The 19062-nt window shown below is 43.9% G+C and overlaps 1 protein-coding gene across 2 annotated transcripts in view; it reads right to left on the minus strand.

Moving 5' to 3' along the window:
* Positions 1–19062, minus strand: part of PLXNA4 (plexin A4) — a 1110463-nt gene that overhangs the window by 363039 nt on the left and 728362 nt on the right. For both annotated transcript variants that reach the window (XM_033958729.1, XM_033958728.1), the window contains exons 6-7: positions 10080–10203; positions 1319–1472 (exon numbers count right to left, since the gene is read on the minus strand). In XM_033958729.1, the coding sequence (XP_033814620.1) occupies positions 1319–1472; positions 10080–10203 (278 nt within the window). The remainder of the gene's footprint in view (positions 1–1318; positions 1473–10079; positions 10204–19062) is intronic.

Consider the following 19062-nt stretch of genomic DNA (forward strand, 5'->3'; position numbering starts at 1 on the left):
TATGTGAAATCGCGAGTAGGGAAACCGCGAATGGGGAGGGGGAAGTGTAGTATATATGAGTGTTGCTGTTCCTGGAGGGCTCATAATTACAAAACAAAGTGTTAAAGTGGGTTTTGAACTTGAGACTCTTGGTTTGGGGTGACCAGATGTCTGGATTTAACCCGGCGATGTCCTCTTTTTACAGGACTGTCTGGGCATCCGGACGGCTTTTCAAAACCCAGCACTTTGTCTTGATTATGAAAAGCTTCCAACTCAGAGGGCATCTGCGCACGCGTGAATGCCACACAGTGATGTCACGCGCATGCATGTGACATCATCGCGTCATATCTGCGCACACGGAGATGCCCTCCCGACGTGGCTCCAAGCACGAGAAGAGGTTGGGGGCGGGGCTGGGGTGGAATGAAGCTTGACTTGGGCGAAACAGGACGGGCCTGGGGCTGGGGATTTTACGATCATGAAATCTGGTAACCCTACCTTGGTTTACAGTCCACTATATTAACCACTAGATTGCTGCTCTGCATGGATGTCTTTGTGGCCATTTTCAAAGACTGCTGCTCAGACATCCATGTCCTTTGTTTTCCCCCATTCATAATTTGGGTTTTCCCGTTTATAAAATGGACTAGTCCGGCATATGGATGTCGATCTCATATAGTTCCGAACAGGAAATCTTGATGTATTTCCTGTTCAAAAATACATTCAATCTCTGATTTCCCGTTGCTTCTTTTTTAAAATTTAAGTTAAAGCTCAGTGTCCCTTATTTGTATTAGGAATTCGTATTCAGTCGAATAATATTTTTCATTATTTGTATTCAGCTGAATAATAAAATGTGCTATACAGTACAGCTCTAGTTAAGAATCCGTGAAGCTCTGCATTGTTGAAAAATGGAAAGTTCTGTCTAGACCAGGGGTGTCAAAGTCCCTCCTCGAGGGCCGCAATCCAGTCGGGTTTTCAGGATTTCCTCAATGAATATGCATGAGATCTATTAGCATACAATGAAAACAGTACATGCAAATAGATCTCATGCATATTCATTGGGGAAATCCTGAAAACCCGACTGGATTGCGGCCCTCGGAAGGGACTTTGATACCCCTGGTCTAGACCAAGGGTGGGCAACTCCGAACCTCGAGGGCCGGAATCCAGTCGGGTTTTCTGGGATTTCCCCAACGAATATGCATGAGCTCTATTTGCATGCACTGCTTTCAATGCATATTCACTGGGGAAATCCTGAAAACCCGACTGGATTCCGGCCCTCGAAGACCGGAGTTGCCCACCCCTGGTGTAGACAGATGCTGTGCATTCTTCGCACGCTCACACTCACCGTTCTCCACGACAATCTTAGGCACTTCCTTCTCTGCTGGGGAGATACAGCGGATCTGGTTGCCAACCACTGTGCCGTCTATCTCCGAGAGGTCTTGAAACGTGCAGTTGACGCCGGCTGAAAGTTCAGGGACATTGTATGCTTCCAACACAAGCTGGGGGGGGAAAAAAAATCAACGGAGAAGAATTTTCAGTTTAGAAAATGGAAAGCAAGAGGCGGCAGGAAGGAGAAGAAGTAAAGCAGGGAAGTTTAACTGGAGACTCTCAGGCCTATGCTCTACTTCAGGGATCTCAAAGTCCCTCCTTGAAGGCCGCAATCCAGTCGGGTTTTCAGGATTTCCCCAATGAATATGCATGAGATCTATGTGCATGCACTGCTTTCAATGCATATTCATTGGGGAAATCCTGAAAACCCGACTGGATTGCGGCCCTCAAGGAGGGACTTTGAGATCCCTGATTTAACCCTACCTTCTGTTTTCTATCCGTTAACCAATTCCTAATCCACAACTGAACGTTGCCTCTTATCCCATGACTCTTTAATTTTCTCAGGAGCCTCTCATGAGGAACTTTGTCAAAAGCTTTCTGAAAATCGAGATACACTACATCAGGGATCTCAAAGTCCCTCCTCGAGGGCCGCAATCCAGTCGGGTTTTCAGGATTTCCCCAATGAATATGCATGAGATCTATGTGCATGCACTGCTTTCAATGCATATTCATTGGGGAAATCCTGAAAACCCGACTGGATTGCAGCCCTCGAGGAGGGACTTTGAGATCCCTGAAGTAGAGCATAGGCCTGAGAGTCTCCAGTTAAACTTCCCTTCCTGAGTGTGAACTTGTTTTTCACTTACCCAGTTTTACTTGAAGAAAGTTCATAACATACATTCTGAATGGAGATGTTCATACCAATATTGAACCACTGTAAGTCGGCATTTAGTCAAAACACCAGCCTTCCCAGTTAAACTGAAACCAGAAGTTGAACGCCGGTACCCAAATATGGGCTGGTGCTAATTTTTGGCTTAAGCGCCAGCCAGTCATCAGTGAAACTCAGACCACTAACTGGATATCTCATCAGAAAAGTTTAGATCGGCCTTTTCGCTCTCGTCACGTCATTCAAATAGTTCGCTGGCAAATGGCTTGAATATGGCTGCTAAAATACTGTATAAAAACGCACACTTAACTACACAAGTAATCCATAAAACAATCATTTTCTCCCACCCTCCTCCCAATTATTAATACAATAAGACATATGATGTGATTACAATATTATAATTAAGTAATTTTAATCTTCAAAATACATTTCCCTCCCCCCACCCACTCACCCTGGATGTGTAAGGAAATCTAAGAAAAGGAAAGATACATGACCCTTATTGCAAGGTAACAAATGTATTCAATGGGCTCCATGCTTTATTAAATACATAGTAACATAGTAGATGACGGCAGATAAAGACCCAAGTGGTCCATCCAATCTGCCCAACCTGATTCAATTTAAATTTTTAATTTTGTCTTCTTAGCTATTTCTGGGCAAGAATCCAAAGCTTTACCCGGTACTGTACTTGGGTTCCAACTGCCGAAATCTCTGTTAAAACCTACTCCAGCCCATCTACACCCTCCCAGCCATTGAAGCCCTCCCCAGCCCATCCTCCATCAAACGGCCATATACAGACACAGACCATGCAAGTCTGCCCAGTACTGGCCTTAGTTCAATATTTAATATTATTTTCTGATTCTAGATCCTCTGTGTTCATCCCACGCTTCTTTGAACTCAGTCACCGTTTTCCTCTCCCTCTCTTTCTTTGTCTTTCTTTCTCTCACTCTCTCTTTCTTTGTCTCACTCTCTCTTTCTTTCTTTCTCTCGCTCTTTCTTTGTCTTTCTCTCTCTCTATTTCTTTCTCTCACTCTCTCTTTCTTTGTCTCACTCTCTCTTTCTTTCTTTCTCTCACTCTTTCTTTGTTTTTCTCTCTCTCTATTTCTTTCTCTCACTCTCTCTTTCTTTGTCTCACTCTCTCTTTCTTTCTTTCTCTCGCTCTTTCTTTCTTTGTCTTTCTCTCTCTCTCTTTCTTTCTCTCACTCTCTCTTTCTTTGTCTCACTCTCTCTTTCTTTCTTTCTCTCGCTCTTTCTTTCTTTGTCTTTCTCTCTCTCTCTTTCTTTCTCTCACTCTCTCTTTCTTTCTTTGTCTTTTTCTCTCTTTGTCTTTCTTTGTCTTTCTCTCTTTTTCTTTGTCTCTCTCATAGTAACATATAGTAGATGACGGCAGATAAAGACCCGAAAGGTCCATCCAGTCTGCCCAACCTGGCTTTAGTTCAATTTTTAACATTATTTTCTGATTCTAAATCTTCTGTGTTCATCCCACGCTTCTTTGAACTCAGTCACAGTTTTACTCTCCACCACCTCTCTCGGGAGCGCATTCCAGGCATCCACCACCCTCTCCGTAAAGTAGAATTTCCTAACATTGCCCCTGAATCTACCACCCCTCAACTACTAAACCCCATACATTCCGCATATTTGGTTAGTATCCCTAAATATCCCTCTCAACAGCTTTCATCCAGCTTGCCAACTACCTGCTAAATAGCTGAATGCATTTAAATATCAACACCACTGAACTTTATTAAGGATGTGGTCATTATGCTGAAAGTTCCAGAAAGAAGATTAGGGTGTTTAAGATAGCTTAACACAATTAGCTTAATCTAATAGAAAAATGATTTTCAATGTTTTGGACATTTTGTGATAAATATTCAGCCAGCAGCGGTGAATATTTTGCTGACCACCACCAGCGTTATTCTCGGACATTCAATGTCAGGCCATGTCTCGGCTTCAGCACTGAATATGCAGTTTATATGGCTCCTATGAGCGTCGGGAGCAGCGCGGAGCATTCAGCGCTGTACCCTGCGCTAATAACCGCTATCGCGGTTTAATTAAAGAGATGGGGGGGGGGGCAAATCTTCCTTAGACCACAACATTTAGGGCTCCTTTTATCAAGCGTGCTGTGGGGGTTAGCGCGTCGGAAATTTCATCACGCGCAACCCCCGCGGCAGCCTAAAATCCTAACGCCTCGTCAATGGAGGCGTTAGGTAGTGGCGCGGCAGGCGGTTTAACGCACGGGTATTCCACGCGTTAAACTGCTACCGTGCCTTTGTAAAAGGACCCCTTAGAGGAGAGGTCCAATAACTAGAAGAAAAATAATGAAAAAAAAAATCCATTCCAATTAAACATTTACGGTAACTATCTTTCATTTTCCCAGAGAGATTCTTAAGATCCAAAAGAGATCTTAAATGATCTGGAACAAAGAATACATTCTTATTGCCAACATTAACGCACCATACATTTACATGGATATGCTAACAAGAAAGAGACCCCCAACCTCTTCACTTCTTCTCTCATTGAAAGAAATAATTTTCTTCTGTCTTGTGTCGCTTTCACTACATCTGGATATATCCAAACTTTTTGCCCGCAAAACAACTTTGGAGAGTTATGGAAATATAATTTCATTATTGCATTTAAATCTTGCTCAAAAACTAATGAAACAATCAAAGTTGCTCTTTCCGACCCCTTCTGTAGGTGAAGTCTCCAACCCATTAGAAATATCTTCCAACGGATTCATGTCTTCTTGAGCTTGTTCCTGGCGTTGAACTTGATTTCGACTCAAATCCAGTCCTCCACTCATTAATCGCTGTGGTAGATAATATATTTTATTAATAGGAGGAATAGCCTGAATAGGCATAGAAAGAATCTTAGTTAAATATTTTTTGAAGAAAGAAGGACGAATTTGGGAAAATTCAACACTCTTAGGTTAAGCCTCCCATTATAATTCTCAATTTGTTCCATTTTTCGATGGATCACATTTTTATCCTTAATAATCTCAGAAACTGTCTCTTTAAGGCCTTTCACTTCACTCTGAACTTGTTTAACTTGATTTAAAGATTCATTTTTCACCATATCCAAGTTCTGAGATAAATTCTCAATCTTCTCTGTCAACTGAGTAATTTCTTGCACTGATTTCTGAACCGTAGCATCCAACTTATGCAAAACCTTCCAAATCCCCTCAAGTTTCAAGTTTTATTTCAGTTTGATGAATCACTTATTTAGTTTTACTAAGCGAGGAACAAAATTGATAAAAATATAACCATATATTTAGACATACAATTTAAAATTTAGAATAATGGGTTAGACAAATAGATTACAGATCGACTAATACAAAAAGTAAGAGGGAACAGAACCGCTTCAGTCTCAGGTCGGCCCCTTGTCATGGCAGAATGACAGCAGCTGGCAGGACAGAATAGTATTATGTCCCATAAAAGAGAGCGGCTCTCCTTCACCATCCTCTACTGCAGGACCCTTCTAACTCGGTATCTTTGGAGCGGGTCTGACCGCGACGAGGGTGGATTGAACATGGGATGAAGTGGGGGCCGGAGAGGACACAGTCCGGACCATCCCCTTTCTCTTCGCACGAGGCATTTTCAGAGAGGAAACAAACAAGAGAAACTTTCAACTTCATCTCACACACCGACGGACACCGTCAGCAGTCAAGCCTCCATATTGGCCCCTCCCAATTGATGTGCTTGTTTTTGAATGCAAATTAACTCAAAACAGGGCTCGATGATTGACAAGCAAACACACATTTCATCATCATTCACCACCTGCAGCAGGAATTCTCTTTTTTCTCTTTAATTTCTTTCAGAGCTGAAAATCCAAGTTCACAAAAATATAAGATTCAAACAGTAACAAAGCCTTGATTGCTTTGTTGCTCAAGTTAGGATAACTATTGCCGTTAGTTAGTTAGGATAACTAACTTGCCGTTAGTTTTGAAGGACCAATTGCGTCAAAGAATGATGCTTGTCTGGGCAGTTGTATCTTTATGCACACAAATGCTCATAACATTGACCAACTGTTGTGTACATGACGTACTTGTCATCTATTTTAGTGTATACTTATGAAGGGAATTTCTAAAAATAAAATTTTGGAATATCTCGTGGAACACCTGGAATCTCTTTGGGGCACACAGTTTGAGAGATACTGCCCAAGACCTTAGTGTAACTTTTGATTTAGTAAACCACCTCCTTCTTTTTCAAAGTCTACAAGATATTGGAATATTGGGACAGGTACTAGATTGGTTCGGATCATTCATCATAGACAGAACCTTCAAAGTTGATCATTTAGAAGCATGCTCAGCCTCTAACCCTTTGAAATGCGGTGCCCCAAAGGTCTCTACACTGTCCCTATCTCTTGTCAACATTTTCATTAGCCCGATAACCCTTCTAAGCCAACAATGTGGCATAAGCTTTCATTTCTCTGCCGACAACATTTTGCTTCTTTTTCCGACTATGTCAAATTGCTTTAATTTAAATCCACTTCAAGATTGCTTGCAAAATATGAATCACTAGCTCAGGTCTCATAAATTAATGCCGATTACTTCAAAAACTACTGTTATGTGGTTTTCAGGTCATTTAACGATTCTTTCCAATCCAGCTGTTCTTTGGGATTTTCATTTACAATCTCTTAATAGCTTCATATATTTAGGCATTATACTAGACTCAGAATTATCTTTTAAACAACAAGCGTCCTCCATAGTTCAAAAAGGTTTCCATGTCTTGAGATGTCTCCATTCCGTACATCACATTTTTTATTTTCAGTCAATACGTAGTCTTATCATTTTCTCTAGGATTGATTACTGTGATGTCATTCATAAGAACATAAGAATTGCCGCTGCTGGGTCAGACCAGTGGTCCATTGTGTCCAGTAGTTCGCTCATTTACGGTCAAAGACTAGTGCTCTTAAATGAGTCCAGCCTTACCTGCGTACGTTCCAGTTTAGCAGGAACTTGTTCAACTTTGTCTTGAATCCCTGGAGAGTGTTTGCTCCTATAACAGCCTCCGGAAGAGCGTTCCAGCTTTCTACCACTCTTTGGGTGAAGAACAACTTCCTTACATTTGTATGGAATCTATCTCCTTTCAACTTTAGAGAGTGCCCTCTTGTTCTCCCTACCTTGGAGAGGGTGAACAATCTGCATTTATCTACTCCCTTCAGTATCTTGAACGTTTCGATCATGTCCCCTCTCAGTCTCCTCTTTTAAAGGAAGAAGAGGCCCAGTTTCTCCAATCTCTCACTTTACGCCAACTCCTCCAGCCCCTTAACCATTTTAGTCGCTCTTCTCTTGACCCTTTCGAGTAGTACCGTGTCTTTCTTCAAGTACGGTGACCAGTGCTGGACGCAGTACTCCAGGTGAGGGCGCACCATGATCCGCTACAACGGCAAGATAACCTTCCCTGATCTGTTTGTGATCCCCTTCTTTATCATTCCTAGCATTATGTTCGCCCTTTTCGTCACCACCGCACATTGGGTGGACGGCTTCATCGACTTGTCAATCAGAACTCCCAAGGCTTACCTCAATACCAAATTAAGCGACTGCAACTTTTACAAAATACTTCAACAAGATTATTAGTCAATGCCATAAGATCTGATCACATTACACCTTTGCTAAAGACACTAACATTGTCTCCCGATAAAATTCCGCTATCAGTTCGAACTACTGACTATAACTCATCATGCGCTGTTTCAAATATCACCACTTTATACTACAAACTCAATCTCATCAATAAATTCAGCCTATCCAGGTCGTTCGCAAAATGAGAAAAGGTTGATCTCTCCGCCATCTTGTTCACGTGTGGAGTCCCCTCGCCGGCGAGCTTTCTTTTACATCTCCCCCTTACTTTGGAATGCTCTACCAATTGCTCTCCGCAAGGAAGAGTCTTTCAAAACTTTTAAGGTAAAATTGAAAACTCACTTCTTTGCTCAGGTTTTCCGAGAAGAACATCAGAATTAAGTCATTCTATGGGACAGTGCAGCATGTGAAAGACTTCCTTTAATTTTTAAATAAAATTTAGAAGCGTTTCTGTTGAATGTAAACTTTCCTGTTTGACTTGTCTTTTCATATTTCTGTTTTTATTGTTATAAATGTTTACCGCTCTGGCCTGTATTTTCAGTAAGGGCAATGTATTGAGTACTAAATAAACAGAAAGATATGCATACATTTTGAAAATAGAAGAGGCTGATATTCAGCTGGTGATGGTCACTGTTTTGCCAGCCATCATTGGCCCTAAACTAGAGAATGACACGGTGACAAAATTCATCACTGTTCCCGTCCCCACGGATAACCGCGGGAAACCATCTTCATGTCATTCTTTAAGGAGAGAGGAAAGAATCAGAGTATAATTGGGCACAACCACTGACCCGCCATTGTGATGTCACAATGGCTTCATTATCCTTGGCTCACATAAGAATCAGAGTGTGAATGGCCACAACCACTAACCCGCAAGCTTTGCTTTGAAGAATGCTGGTGTAGAAGGACTGAGGTTGAAACAGACACTACAGAATGACAATCTCTGGTCTCCAGAGCAGATATTGTGATGTCATAATGCCTCATTCCACCAGTGCCTAAGAGCCAATCACATCAGTGATGTCACAATGGCTTCATTATCCTTGGCTCACATAAGAATCAGAGAGTATGAATGGCCACAACCACTGACCCTCAAGCTTTGCTTTGAAGAATGCTGGTGTGGAAGGACCGAGGTTGAAATAGACACTAGAAAATGACATGGGATTATTTCCCGCGGTTATCCGCGGGGATGGGAACGGTGATGAATTTTGTCACCGTGTCATTCTCTACCGCCAAAGCCATAGTAGTTCGAGGCGGTTTACAACGAAGAAGGGCTGGACAATCAGCGAAAATGGTACAATGTTACAATCAGAGAAAATAGATGGCAGAGAAAAAAAATAGTACAAACAGAGAGAAAAAAAAATGGAATAATCAGCGAACAGTGGTGCAATCGGCGAAGGATGGTACAGTCAGCAAAGATGGGTACAATTATGGCAATGAAAAAAAATGGTACAAGGAAGAAGGTCAAGACAATCTGCGTAAAGGATATAGAGAGATAGAAGGGTGGGCAGGTGTCAGGTCAAAAGCGCGCCGGGACAAAGGCGCGCCCAGACAATTGAGCGCAGTGCGCGCCGCCGCGCTGCTCTAAATGACTGTTTTTAGCGCTCCGACAGGGGTGTGTGGGGGGGAACCCCCCCACACTTTACTTAATAGACATCGCGCCGCGTTGTGGAGGGGGGTGTGGGGGGTTGTAACCCCCCACATTTTACTGAAAACTTCACTTTTTCCCTATTTTTAGGGAAAAAGTTCAGTTTATAGTAAAATGTGGAGGTTTACAACCCCCCATAACGCTGGCGCGATGTCTATTAAGTAAACTGGGGGGGTTCCCCAACCAAACCCCCCGTTGGAGCCCCTAAAAACTGTAATTTAGAGCGGCGCGGGGGCGCGCACTGCGCTCAATTGTTGGCGCGCACTTTTGTCTTTCGCGCCATTGTCTATGAACCGGGTGGGCATAGGGGTCTTAGGGTATGAATCGTAGGGTATTATGGCAAGTAGGTAAATTTATTGTGCATAAATTAGTTTTTAATGAATTAATTACACCCCCCCCACCACCACCACCACCCTTTTATGAAGCCGTGTTAGGCTTTTTGATTGCTGACCGCAGAGGTATTACCTCTGACGCTCAAAGGAATTCTATGAGTACTGGAGCTAATTCCTCCGCGACCAGCGATTAAAAAGCCTAATGCAGCTTCGTAAAAAGGGAGGGAGGTAAATAAATACAGTTTAGCTCAGTTGGGAGAACAGTGGCCTATTGAACCAGTCAATATTCAGCCTACAGCTCCCCTTCCCCCCTCCCCTCCCCCATTTACCATTCAAACTATGGTACCTTACCAGCACATTATACTGGGAGACAGAGATGTTGTTGGGATGTACAGTTAGCCGGACGCACTGTTTCATCTCTGAAGCAAACCTCCGTGGCTCATGAGACCGTTCACACCTCTCCTTCCTGGTGCACCTGAAGAACAAGCCAAAACAAAAATGAATCCAAGACCCAAGGAGACTTCATGGCGTTCATTTGCAAGTCACAAAAGCACAGAGCTACAAGTACTAGAATCATCAGCGTAGCGAGGGTAGGAGACGCCCGGGGGCAGTGGTGGCCCCCACGCCCTCCTCTATGCCTCCCACTCCTTCCACACCAACCCCTCGCTCATTCCATGCCCCCATGTCACATTCCTGTCCTCCCTTCCCACCCCGTACCTTTTAAAATCTGTGAGCACCTTCTCTGGCCCGGCCATGGCTTTCCCTCTGATATGACTTCCTGGCCCCGTGACCCGGAAGTGATTTCAGAGGAAGACAGGCCAGTGCAAAATTTTAAAGCAGTATGGAGGTGGGGAACGGAGGGCGCAAACGTGGCTTGGGAGGCCGAAAGGTGCCGGCACCCCCACCAAGATGCCACTTGGGGTGGTCAGCCCCACACCATCACCAACACCAAACCCCCTTTACTAATGCGTAGTGTGGGTTTTAGCGCCGGCAGCGGCAGTAATTGCTCAGACACTCATCGAATTCCTATGAGCGTCGGCGCGGTTACCGCCACTGCCGGGGCTAAAACCCACGCTACGCGTTAGTAAAGGAGGGGGTAAGAGAAGCTGACCTAGAAACCATGCAGCAACTTAGGGCCTGTTTTACAAAGCCGCACTAACGCTGCAGCATGGTAACGGCCCTGAAGCCCATAGAGATTAGGGCTTCGGGGCTGTTGCTGCGCGGCTTTGTAAACAGGCCCTTAGTAAAACTATTTGGCATTACAGAGCCACCTTCTTTTTAAGTCATGGTTATTTTGCTGGTATAAATGAAAAAGGTCTGAAGTAGAGAATGGCATGGGGACCGTTTACCGCAGTAAACCGTGGTCACTGCAGTAAATCCGCAGGAATGGGGCATTTGCTACTGGTTTACCGCAGGAATGGGGACAAGACCTTTTACCGCCCCGTGGGAGCGGTGAAAGTCTTGCTCCTGTGGTAAAATAAATTGCGCCCATATCAGACTTGGCATCTCCTCCCCAGCTCCTCTTGGGCCTATTTTACCTTCAGGAGCCAGCCATGCCACGATGAAGACAGAAGAAACCCAAAACCAAAGCCTGAGACCAATATGATTTGAAGAATATAATTACCAGACAACAAAAGGTAGAAAAAAATAATTAAAAAAAAAATATTTTGTGATTAGAATATTTCAGATTTGAAATCTGTATCCTGCTAGAGCTGGTATTAGACATAACTGGAGACCGCAAAGTCCAGGCTGTGCTTCTTTAGCTTCCAGCTGGCTTAGGGCTCTCTCTCTGACCAGGGGGCAGTTGCCCTAGTTGCTCTCCCCTAACACTATTCCTGCCATGTGTGACTGAAGTATTCTGTTAGCATGATTTCTTTTATGCAGCATTCTGTAGTAATTTGGTTTGTTCAGTTTTCACAATAGTGGAAGAGATATTTGTGAAAGGGAGGGGGAGACTGGGGTTTTGTTGATCCTTGCTCTGTATTATTTGTGTTTATAAAATGACAATTGTACAGAATATTATCTCTTATTATACTTTCATAAAATAAGTTCAGTATAAAGTCATAACTATTCGAGGCTTGTGCGGATGGGATCTGACAGTTTGCAGGGCGGGGACAGGGACCGAGCTCGTGGGGATGGAATGGGGACGGAGACCAAGTTTGTGGGGACGGGGCAGAGACGGGGACTGAACTCGTGGGGATGGGGGCAGGAACGGTGATACATTTTTCCTCCCTGTCATTCTCTAGCTTGAAGGCAACTCACCTCCCGTGCACTTTTCTTTCAAACAGAAGACTAAGGGCCTGATTTCAATTCACACCACTTTACCCACTGCCAAATACATTCATTAGAGAACAGACACCGGTTTAAAGTGCAGGGTATAAATTTAAGAGAACACTTCCAATACAACTGCATTACATTTTCCAATTAAGTTAATAGGATAGGCTTGTAAAGGCTGCTCTGCACAGGCTTTGTTATTAGCAAGAGATATTACACCAATTACAAGCAGCCCCTGAGTCTGGATAGAAATCATTAGCTGCCCCCCCAAAAAAAACTTTGAAGTTTCCATTCTAGCTGCAATGATAGGAAGAAACACTGGAGCAAATCCATGCAATCGAACCTACCATGTTGCTTACACAAGATCTTTCGGGTAAGAAACCATTTACTGGGCACCGAGGGCTGAACTATTGGCAACGGACCTGAAAAACGGACGCCGATCATGTATCAATCACGCAACGGTGCGGTTGAAGAATCATGGCTACCTCAAATATAGGCAAGGATTTTTGAAGCCTACATTTCCAGCGTCTATATTTGCCGTGAACCGCGTCTACGGAGGTGCCTTAGGATGCTTAGGGTCATTTCCGGCATTAGCCACCACCTTGGGCGTTCTAAAGCACCCCCTGTCAACGTGATCTAAGTGCCGGTTTTATGGGCGCCTACACTTTTGGTTTTAAGCATGAAGCACTTTTTTGGAACTGAGCACTTTGGATTAGCAGCAGCTGAGGCCCGGGACTCTCCACAGTTTCAGTTGAGATAAGTAACCCCCTTGTTTGATGTTTACTAAACTTTAGCTACTCTTTGAGTTTTAGCTGTTTCACGGCAGGAAGGGAGGAATGCTATGATGCATATAAGCCTGAACTGGCAGAGACGGTGTCCTCATGCTTTTGAGTTCTTATTGGCCATCGCTGAGCACTATCAATAATTGATTCTTTAGATAAGGTTATTTATAAATGATAAATTCTCTTTTTGTAGAATATTTCACTTATCATTTAGGCCAAGGAAAACCAGGCCTAAATACCCACGCCTAAGCTGTGTGCGGCTCGGGCATATTCTATAACTGGGTACTTTTTTTTTTTTCTGATTTGAGGATCGTGTCCTCCGGAAGGCAGCTTATAAGAAATGTTAGCATGTTCTGAAAAGTCAGCCGCTGTAGTGGAAGGCCTCTGTGGAGAAAACAAAGAGTCGCTACAATCCCAGCTTCTGAAGGTAACATTCCTATGCAAATACCGCTCAGAGGCTCTTGCGTTCCGTACTTAAAACGGAATGTGAATGGAGATAGTCACAGAATTTCTATCAAACCGAGAAAACGACACCTCGCCTCTGTTAAGCTTCTTTTAAAATGAATCCACAAGAACCGCTGAAATCCCGGGCTGCCTGTGAGATCAGAGTGCGCAGGATTACGCCAGCCAACGGCATAATTCAAGCCTGTGCTTTTTTTTGTTGCAAAGCCCGTTACGCATACAAAACAAATCCCATGCTACAAGTCAGCGTACTGCATACAATTAATCGCAGGGCAACGGAGCTGTGCAGAGTGTCCGGAAAAAATGGGACCCCTTACATAGATTCAAAGTACTTGTTAAACATGCTAGTACATGTAATAATAATAATTTTATTCTTCTATACCGCCACAATCTTGCGACTTCTAGGCGGTTTACAATCAAGAGTGCTGGACATTCAGCGAAATACAATAAGTAGATATTCAGAGGAAATACAGAGATCAGAGACCTCAGGAGGCAATAGTATAGAAATACAATTTGCTGAGCGAAAATGTAATATCTAATCTAATCTAATCTAATCCTTAGGCTTGTATACCGCATATGTACATTTTAGTAGGTAATGTCCGAAAGGACCTGTTGGGGATAAATAGCAACGTAAAGTTACGATAAGATGAAGATAGCAGATTATATTTATAACAGTGCTGTAAGTTCAGGTGGAATAGGGAGGGGGGGAAGGAGAGGGAGCGCGGGTCAATTGTTTAGGTATTTCTGGAACAGGTATGTTTTTAATTACAAGTAATTCATAATTTGTGTTCATAATGTCCTCCTTCATGAAGCCTTGAACACCACTGAGCTGTTGGCTCAAAGAATTCCCAGGATGTCATTAATTGAGATCTTGACTATTTTGACAGCTCGATGTGCTGGACTAGGGTTATCATATTTTGGGTCGAAAACCCCGGACACATGGCCCTGCCCTGTTCTGCCTCTGGCCCCATCCCATTCTACTCCAGCTCCGCCCCATTCTACCCTAGCACCCCTCCCTCCCCCAGAGCCTCCTCTCTTCTTCCCCCGACGAGCTCCAGCTGTGTCTGGAGGGCCTGGAGCATGCGCGGATGTCTGTGATGTCATTCACGCGCGCTCGGAGGCCCTCAAGATGCAGCCGGAGCTCGTCGGGACCCAGACAAACTGCCAGGATTTGGAAAGTCTGTCCGGGCACCTGGGCAGTCCTCTAAAAACAGGACATGTCCCGGACGTCTGGTATCCCTATGCTGGAGCTCCAGCCTGTTGAAAAATAAGACACTCAGAAGTGTCTCGAACTTTAGACAGGAGTTTCTGCTGCAGTAGGATGTTTTGGGAAATGGTAGGGGGATCCTGTTTTTTTTCTGGACACTGTGTACATGATACACTCAAATAGGTTTTTATGGTCCTATAGTTATGATTCCAGCTGCTCCTCCCACTAGGCGAAAACCGATCGTCCCAAATTGCTAACCTCCAACACTGCCTCTCTGACATGAAAACCTGGATGACAAACAACAAACTACAACTGAACGCCTCTAAGACCGAACTCTTATGGATCAGGAACAAAAACACCAAATACACAAGCCCAACACTATCATGGGACTCCACTCTACTAACGGCAACAGATCAAGTACGCAGCCTAGGAGTAACCTTAGACGGACACCTATCCCTATCCACCCACATATCCCAAGTAGCCTCTACCTCCTTCTACTACCTCCGCCAACTGAGAAGGATCAAACCCTACATCTCTACACCTGACCTAGCCCAACTCCTCTTCACATATGTCCTCTCCAGAATGGATTATTGCAACTCCCTATTTAATGGAATAACCAAAAAAGATCTCAAGCGCCTCCAACGGGTCCAAAATGCAGCTATCTGCCTCCTACACAGCCTCAACTACCATGATCCCATCTCCCCAGCACTCCGCGCTGAACACTGGCTCCCAATTACACAATGCTGTGCATTCAAGGCCCTGGCAATAGCACACAAAAGAATTTATGCCACCACCCCCTCCTACAGAAAATCCAACCTACCCATCTACATCCCCACCCGCACCCTCCGCTCAGAAATGGAGATACGCCTATGCATTCCCCCCGGAAGGTCCCTTCTCTCAGAAACCGCCCGCAAATGCTCCTACAGTCACTTCATTCCCCAACTCTGGAACCAACTCCCCCCTCAACTCAGACTACAGAACTCACTAATGACATTCCGGAAAATGGTAAAGACCCTCCTCTTCAACTAAAGGTCACCCTCAGTCTACACCCAACCCCCTTAAACCCCACCTCTACCCTTCTTTCTCCATTCTAATCTTCTGCCTAAATTTCTGTATAGTCCACTCTCAGCCTATACTCAAATAACTTGTATTTAAACTAAACTACTTATATTTAAACTACTGTTCTTAATTTGCTGTATAGTCCCTATATCTAAACTGCTGCACAGTCTCGTATGTCCAAGTATTTAAATCTACTGTATAATCTTGTATGTCCAATTCACTCCATTGTGAATGTTTACTTGTAGACCGTTCTGAGCTACTGGGAGGACGGGATAAAAATCTAAATAAATAAATAAATAAAGTTTTTATGTTTCTATAGTTTCATATTAAAATTTTTATATATTAAGTTCATTATCTTTTTATATATCAAGTTTATTATGTTCTTTTTTTGACATATTGAGTTCAGAATTTGTTTCCTGAGGCAGTAGGATGCCTATTATTTTGGTTTTGTTCTTATTTTTGCTTAGGCATGCTTAAAAAAATGCACGGTAGTGACACGTTTTGAGTACAGTCAAAATGTATTCATAAGGGCCAACTGATGCCTAATGATTGTTTACTGTGATGATCTTGTACCTGTACCGTATATACTCCCTCCCCGAAAAATGATGACCCAATCCCCTCCCGGACCCAGCGGCACTCTTCGGGATGGGGAGAAGAGGGAGGAGCGTGCTGACGGCGGGAAAATTGCTGGGTTGAGGATGGCAGGGAAACTGCCATCTTCTGGGGGAGGGGAGAGGAGCCTAACAGCAGCAGCGGCAGCGATGGAGAAGGGATCCTAATGGGAATGAGGACAAACGCACATACCTGCATTGTTTCAGCATGTGTCACATCATCAAATTTCGGTTTTCGGAATTTTGGATAAAGGATCTTGTACTTGAGCCAGCCTCACAGCAAGAGGAAATTCAAACATGGTTCATGTGGGTAACTGTTGTTGGTTTGTCTGGGAATGGATTTGCTCTTCCAGTGTCTTCCACTGGTGTACATGGAACACAAAACGTACGGTGGTATCATTACATTATTTAAATGGGAAGGCATGATAGAACACAATTCAGACTCCTGGTCCAAGCGCTAATACGAAGGCTACTAGACTACTGCAATATCATATACCTACTCTGCCCCACCACCATGATAAAACTACAAGCAGTGCAAAACACAGCCCTCAGGCTGATCTACTCACTGAAGAAGTTCGACCACATCACCGCCGTATACCAAGAAACACACTGGGTACCGGTACAAGCAAGAATGCTCGTACTTTTTAAATTCTACTGCATGCTCTTCAAAACCCTATGGCAATGGACCATCCTACCTGAACACTCGGAACAACTCTTCCAGACCAAGGAGAGCTCAGACACTCTTCACCCATCCACCCCAACCAAAGGAATTCAGGGTAAAAAAATACACGACGGACTACTCGCCATGCAAGCAGCAAAACTAGACAGCCACATCTCCAATTTACTGATCTCAGCGCCAAACTACAGAACCTTCAGGAGAGAAATAAAAACCAGGAATGTTCAAGAAATATATCGAGACAAACTCCTGATACAACCAATAACCTCACCAGACTATAAATGTTCCAACCAATAACTTCCCTGTGATCTTCTGGATATGACCAAAATCTTATCCTTTTGTAATCCGCCCAGAACCGCAAGGTATTGATGGAATAAAAGAAACTAATGTACCGTAATATAATGCTAAAGCTGTAATTATGAATGTGTATACAGTACATCAGTTAAAACACCAACAGCTTACAGCCCTCGAGCATTTCCTCAACGGTAACGTTTTGCAAACACTCGTTCAAGAACAAGTGATATTTCTTCTCTTCACCAGTCATCATAGGCGGCAACGCAACTATTTTCTTTCTAAATACCAAGAGCCAGGCTGGCTTTCATTACCAAGGGAAGCGTTTGGCTGTGATATATTGTTCTAGATATCCCAAAGTCCCCCCGGCACGCTGCCCCTCTTCAATCAGGGTGTAGTCTTTTATACCAGCCGTCTGCCTTCCTTTCATCCCCGCACCTGAGAACAAACTAATCGTCCGTATCATTTGTGATAATAAATTGAATGTAGTTAAAGATAAAATAACCCTTGTGCCTATGCTGGTTAGGACTCATTATTTCTCAAGGCTGTCAAACCCTGATTAAATCAGACAATAGCATTTCTTCAACACAGCTGACCCCTTTTCTATAATATAAAAAAAAACAGGATCTCAGCACTTTCTCCTCCATTTTTTCCCTGCAGAATTCAGTTTTCTTATCACACTCACCTTCGAATGCATGATCAACGCTCTCCTCCTTGGCCCCGACATGAGGATGTCTCATGGCTGTTCAAGATGGTTAGCTAATAGCTTTTGAGCTGGAACCTGAACATTCTCAGACCGTGATTTCCAAAGACCATAGACCAGCCCAGAGTTTCTGGGTGAAACGCCTGTTCACTCTTTCCAAAAATACTAGAAACATAGAAACATAGAAAGATGACGGCAGAAAAGGGCCAAGGCCCATCAAGTCTGCCCACTATAGACCCTCCCCTTAAGATTAGCTAGTGTTTTGCCCTGACCCTCTTAGGGATCCCACATGGGCGTCCCATTTATTCTTAAAATCTGGCACGCTGCTGGCCTCGATCACCTGCACTGGAAGCCCGTTCCACCGATCAATCACTCGCTCCGTGAAGAAATACTTCCTGGTGTCGCCGTGAAATTTTCCGCCCCTGAGTTTGAGCGGGTGCCCTCTTGTGGTTGAGGGGCCTCTAAGAAGGAAGATGTCATCTTCCACTTCTATACGTCCGGTGACGTATTTAAACGTCTCAATCATGTCTCCCCTCTCCCTGCGCTCCTCTAGAGTGTAGAGCTGCAAATTGTCTAGTCTTGCTTCGTACGGGAGACCTTTAAGCCCTGAGACCATTCTGGTGGCCATTCTTTGGACCGACTCGACCCTCTGCACGTCTTTGCGGTAGTGTGGCTTCCAGAATTGCACGCAGTATTCCAGATGAGGTCTCACCATGGCCCTGTACTAGGACTAGAGAGGCATGCGTTTAATTAAACTCTGGAATTTGTTGCCGGAGAATGTGGTAAAATCAGTTAGCGGCACTAGCAAAGGTTCAAAGAAGAGCGACCAAGACGATAAAGAGGATGAAACACCTCTCGTATAAGGAATGACTAAAAAGGTTAGTGGGCTCTTCAGCTTGGAAACAAGGCGGCTGAGGGGAGATAGGATTGAAGTCTACAAAATCCTGAGTGGAGTAGGCCAGGTACAGATTTTTCACTCCATCAAAAATGACAAAGACTAGGGGACACTCCATGAAGTTACAGGGAAATTCTTTTAAAACCAATAGGAGGAAATATTTTTTTCACTCGGAGAATAGTTAAGCTTTGGAACGCGTTGCCAGAGGTTGTGGTACGAGCGGATAGTGTAGCTGGTTTTAAGAAAGGTTTGGACACACTTCTAGCAGGACCTCACACCGCCTGCTCGCAGTAGACTTTTGAATCTTTAAGATTTTATTCCCATTCTCAGCTGTTGGACTGGCCATGGATTCTTGGGGAGGGGAGGGGGGATGG

This window comes from Geotrypetes seraphini, chromosome 9, assembly GCF_902459505.1.
Source record: "Geotrypetes seraphini chromosome 9, aGeoSer1.1, whole genome shotgun sequence".
Classification (NCBI taxonomy): Eukaryota; Metazoa; Chordata; class Amphibia; order Gymnophiona; family Dermophiidae; genus Geotrypetes; species Geotrypetes seraphini.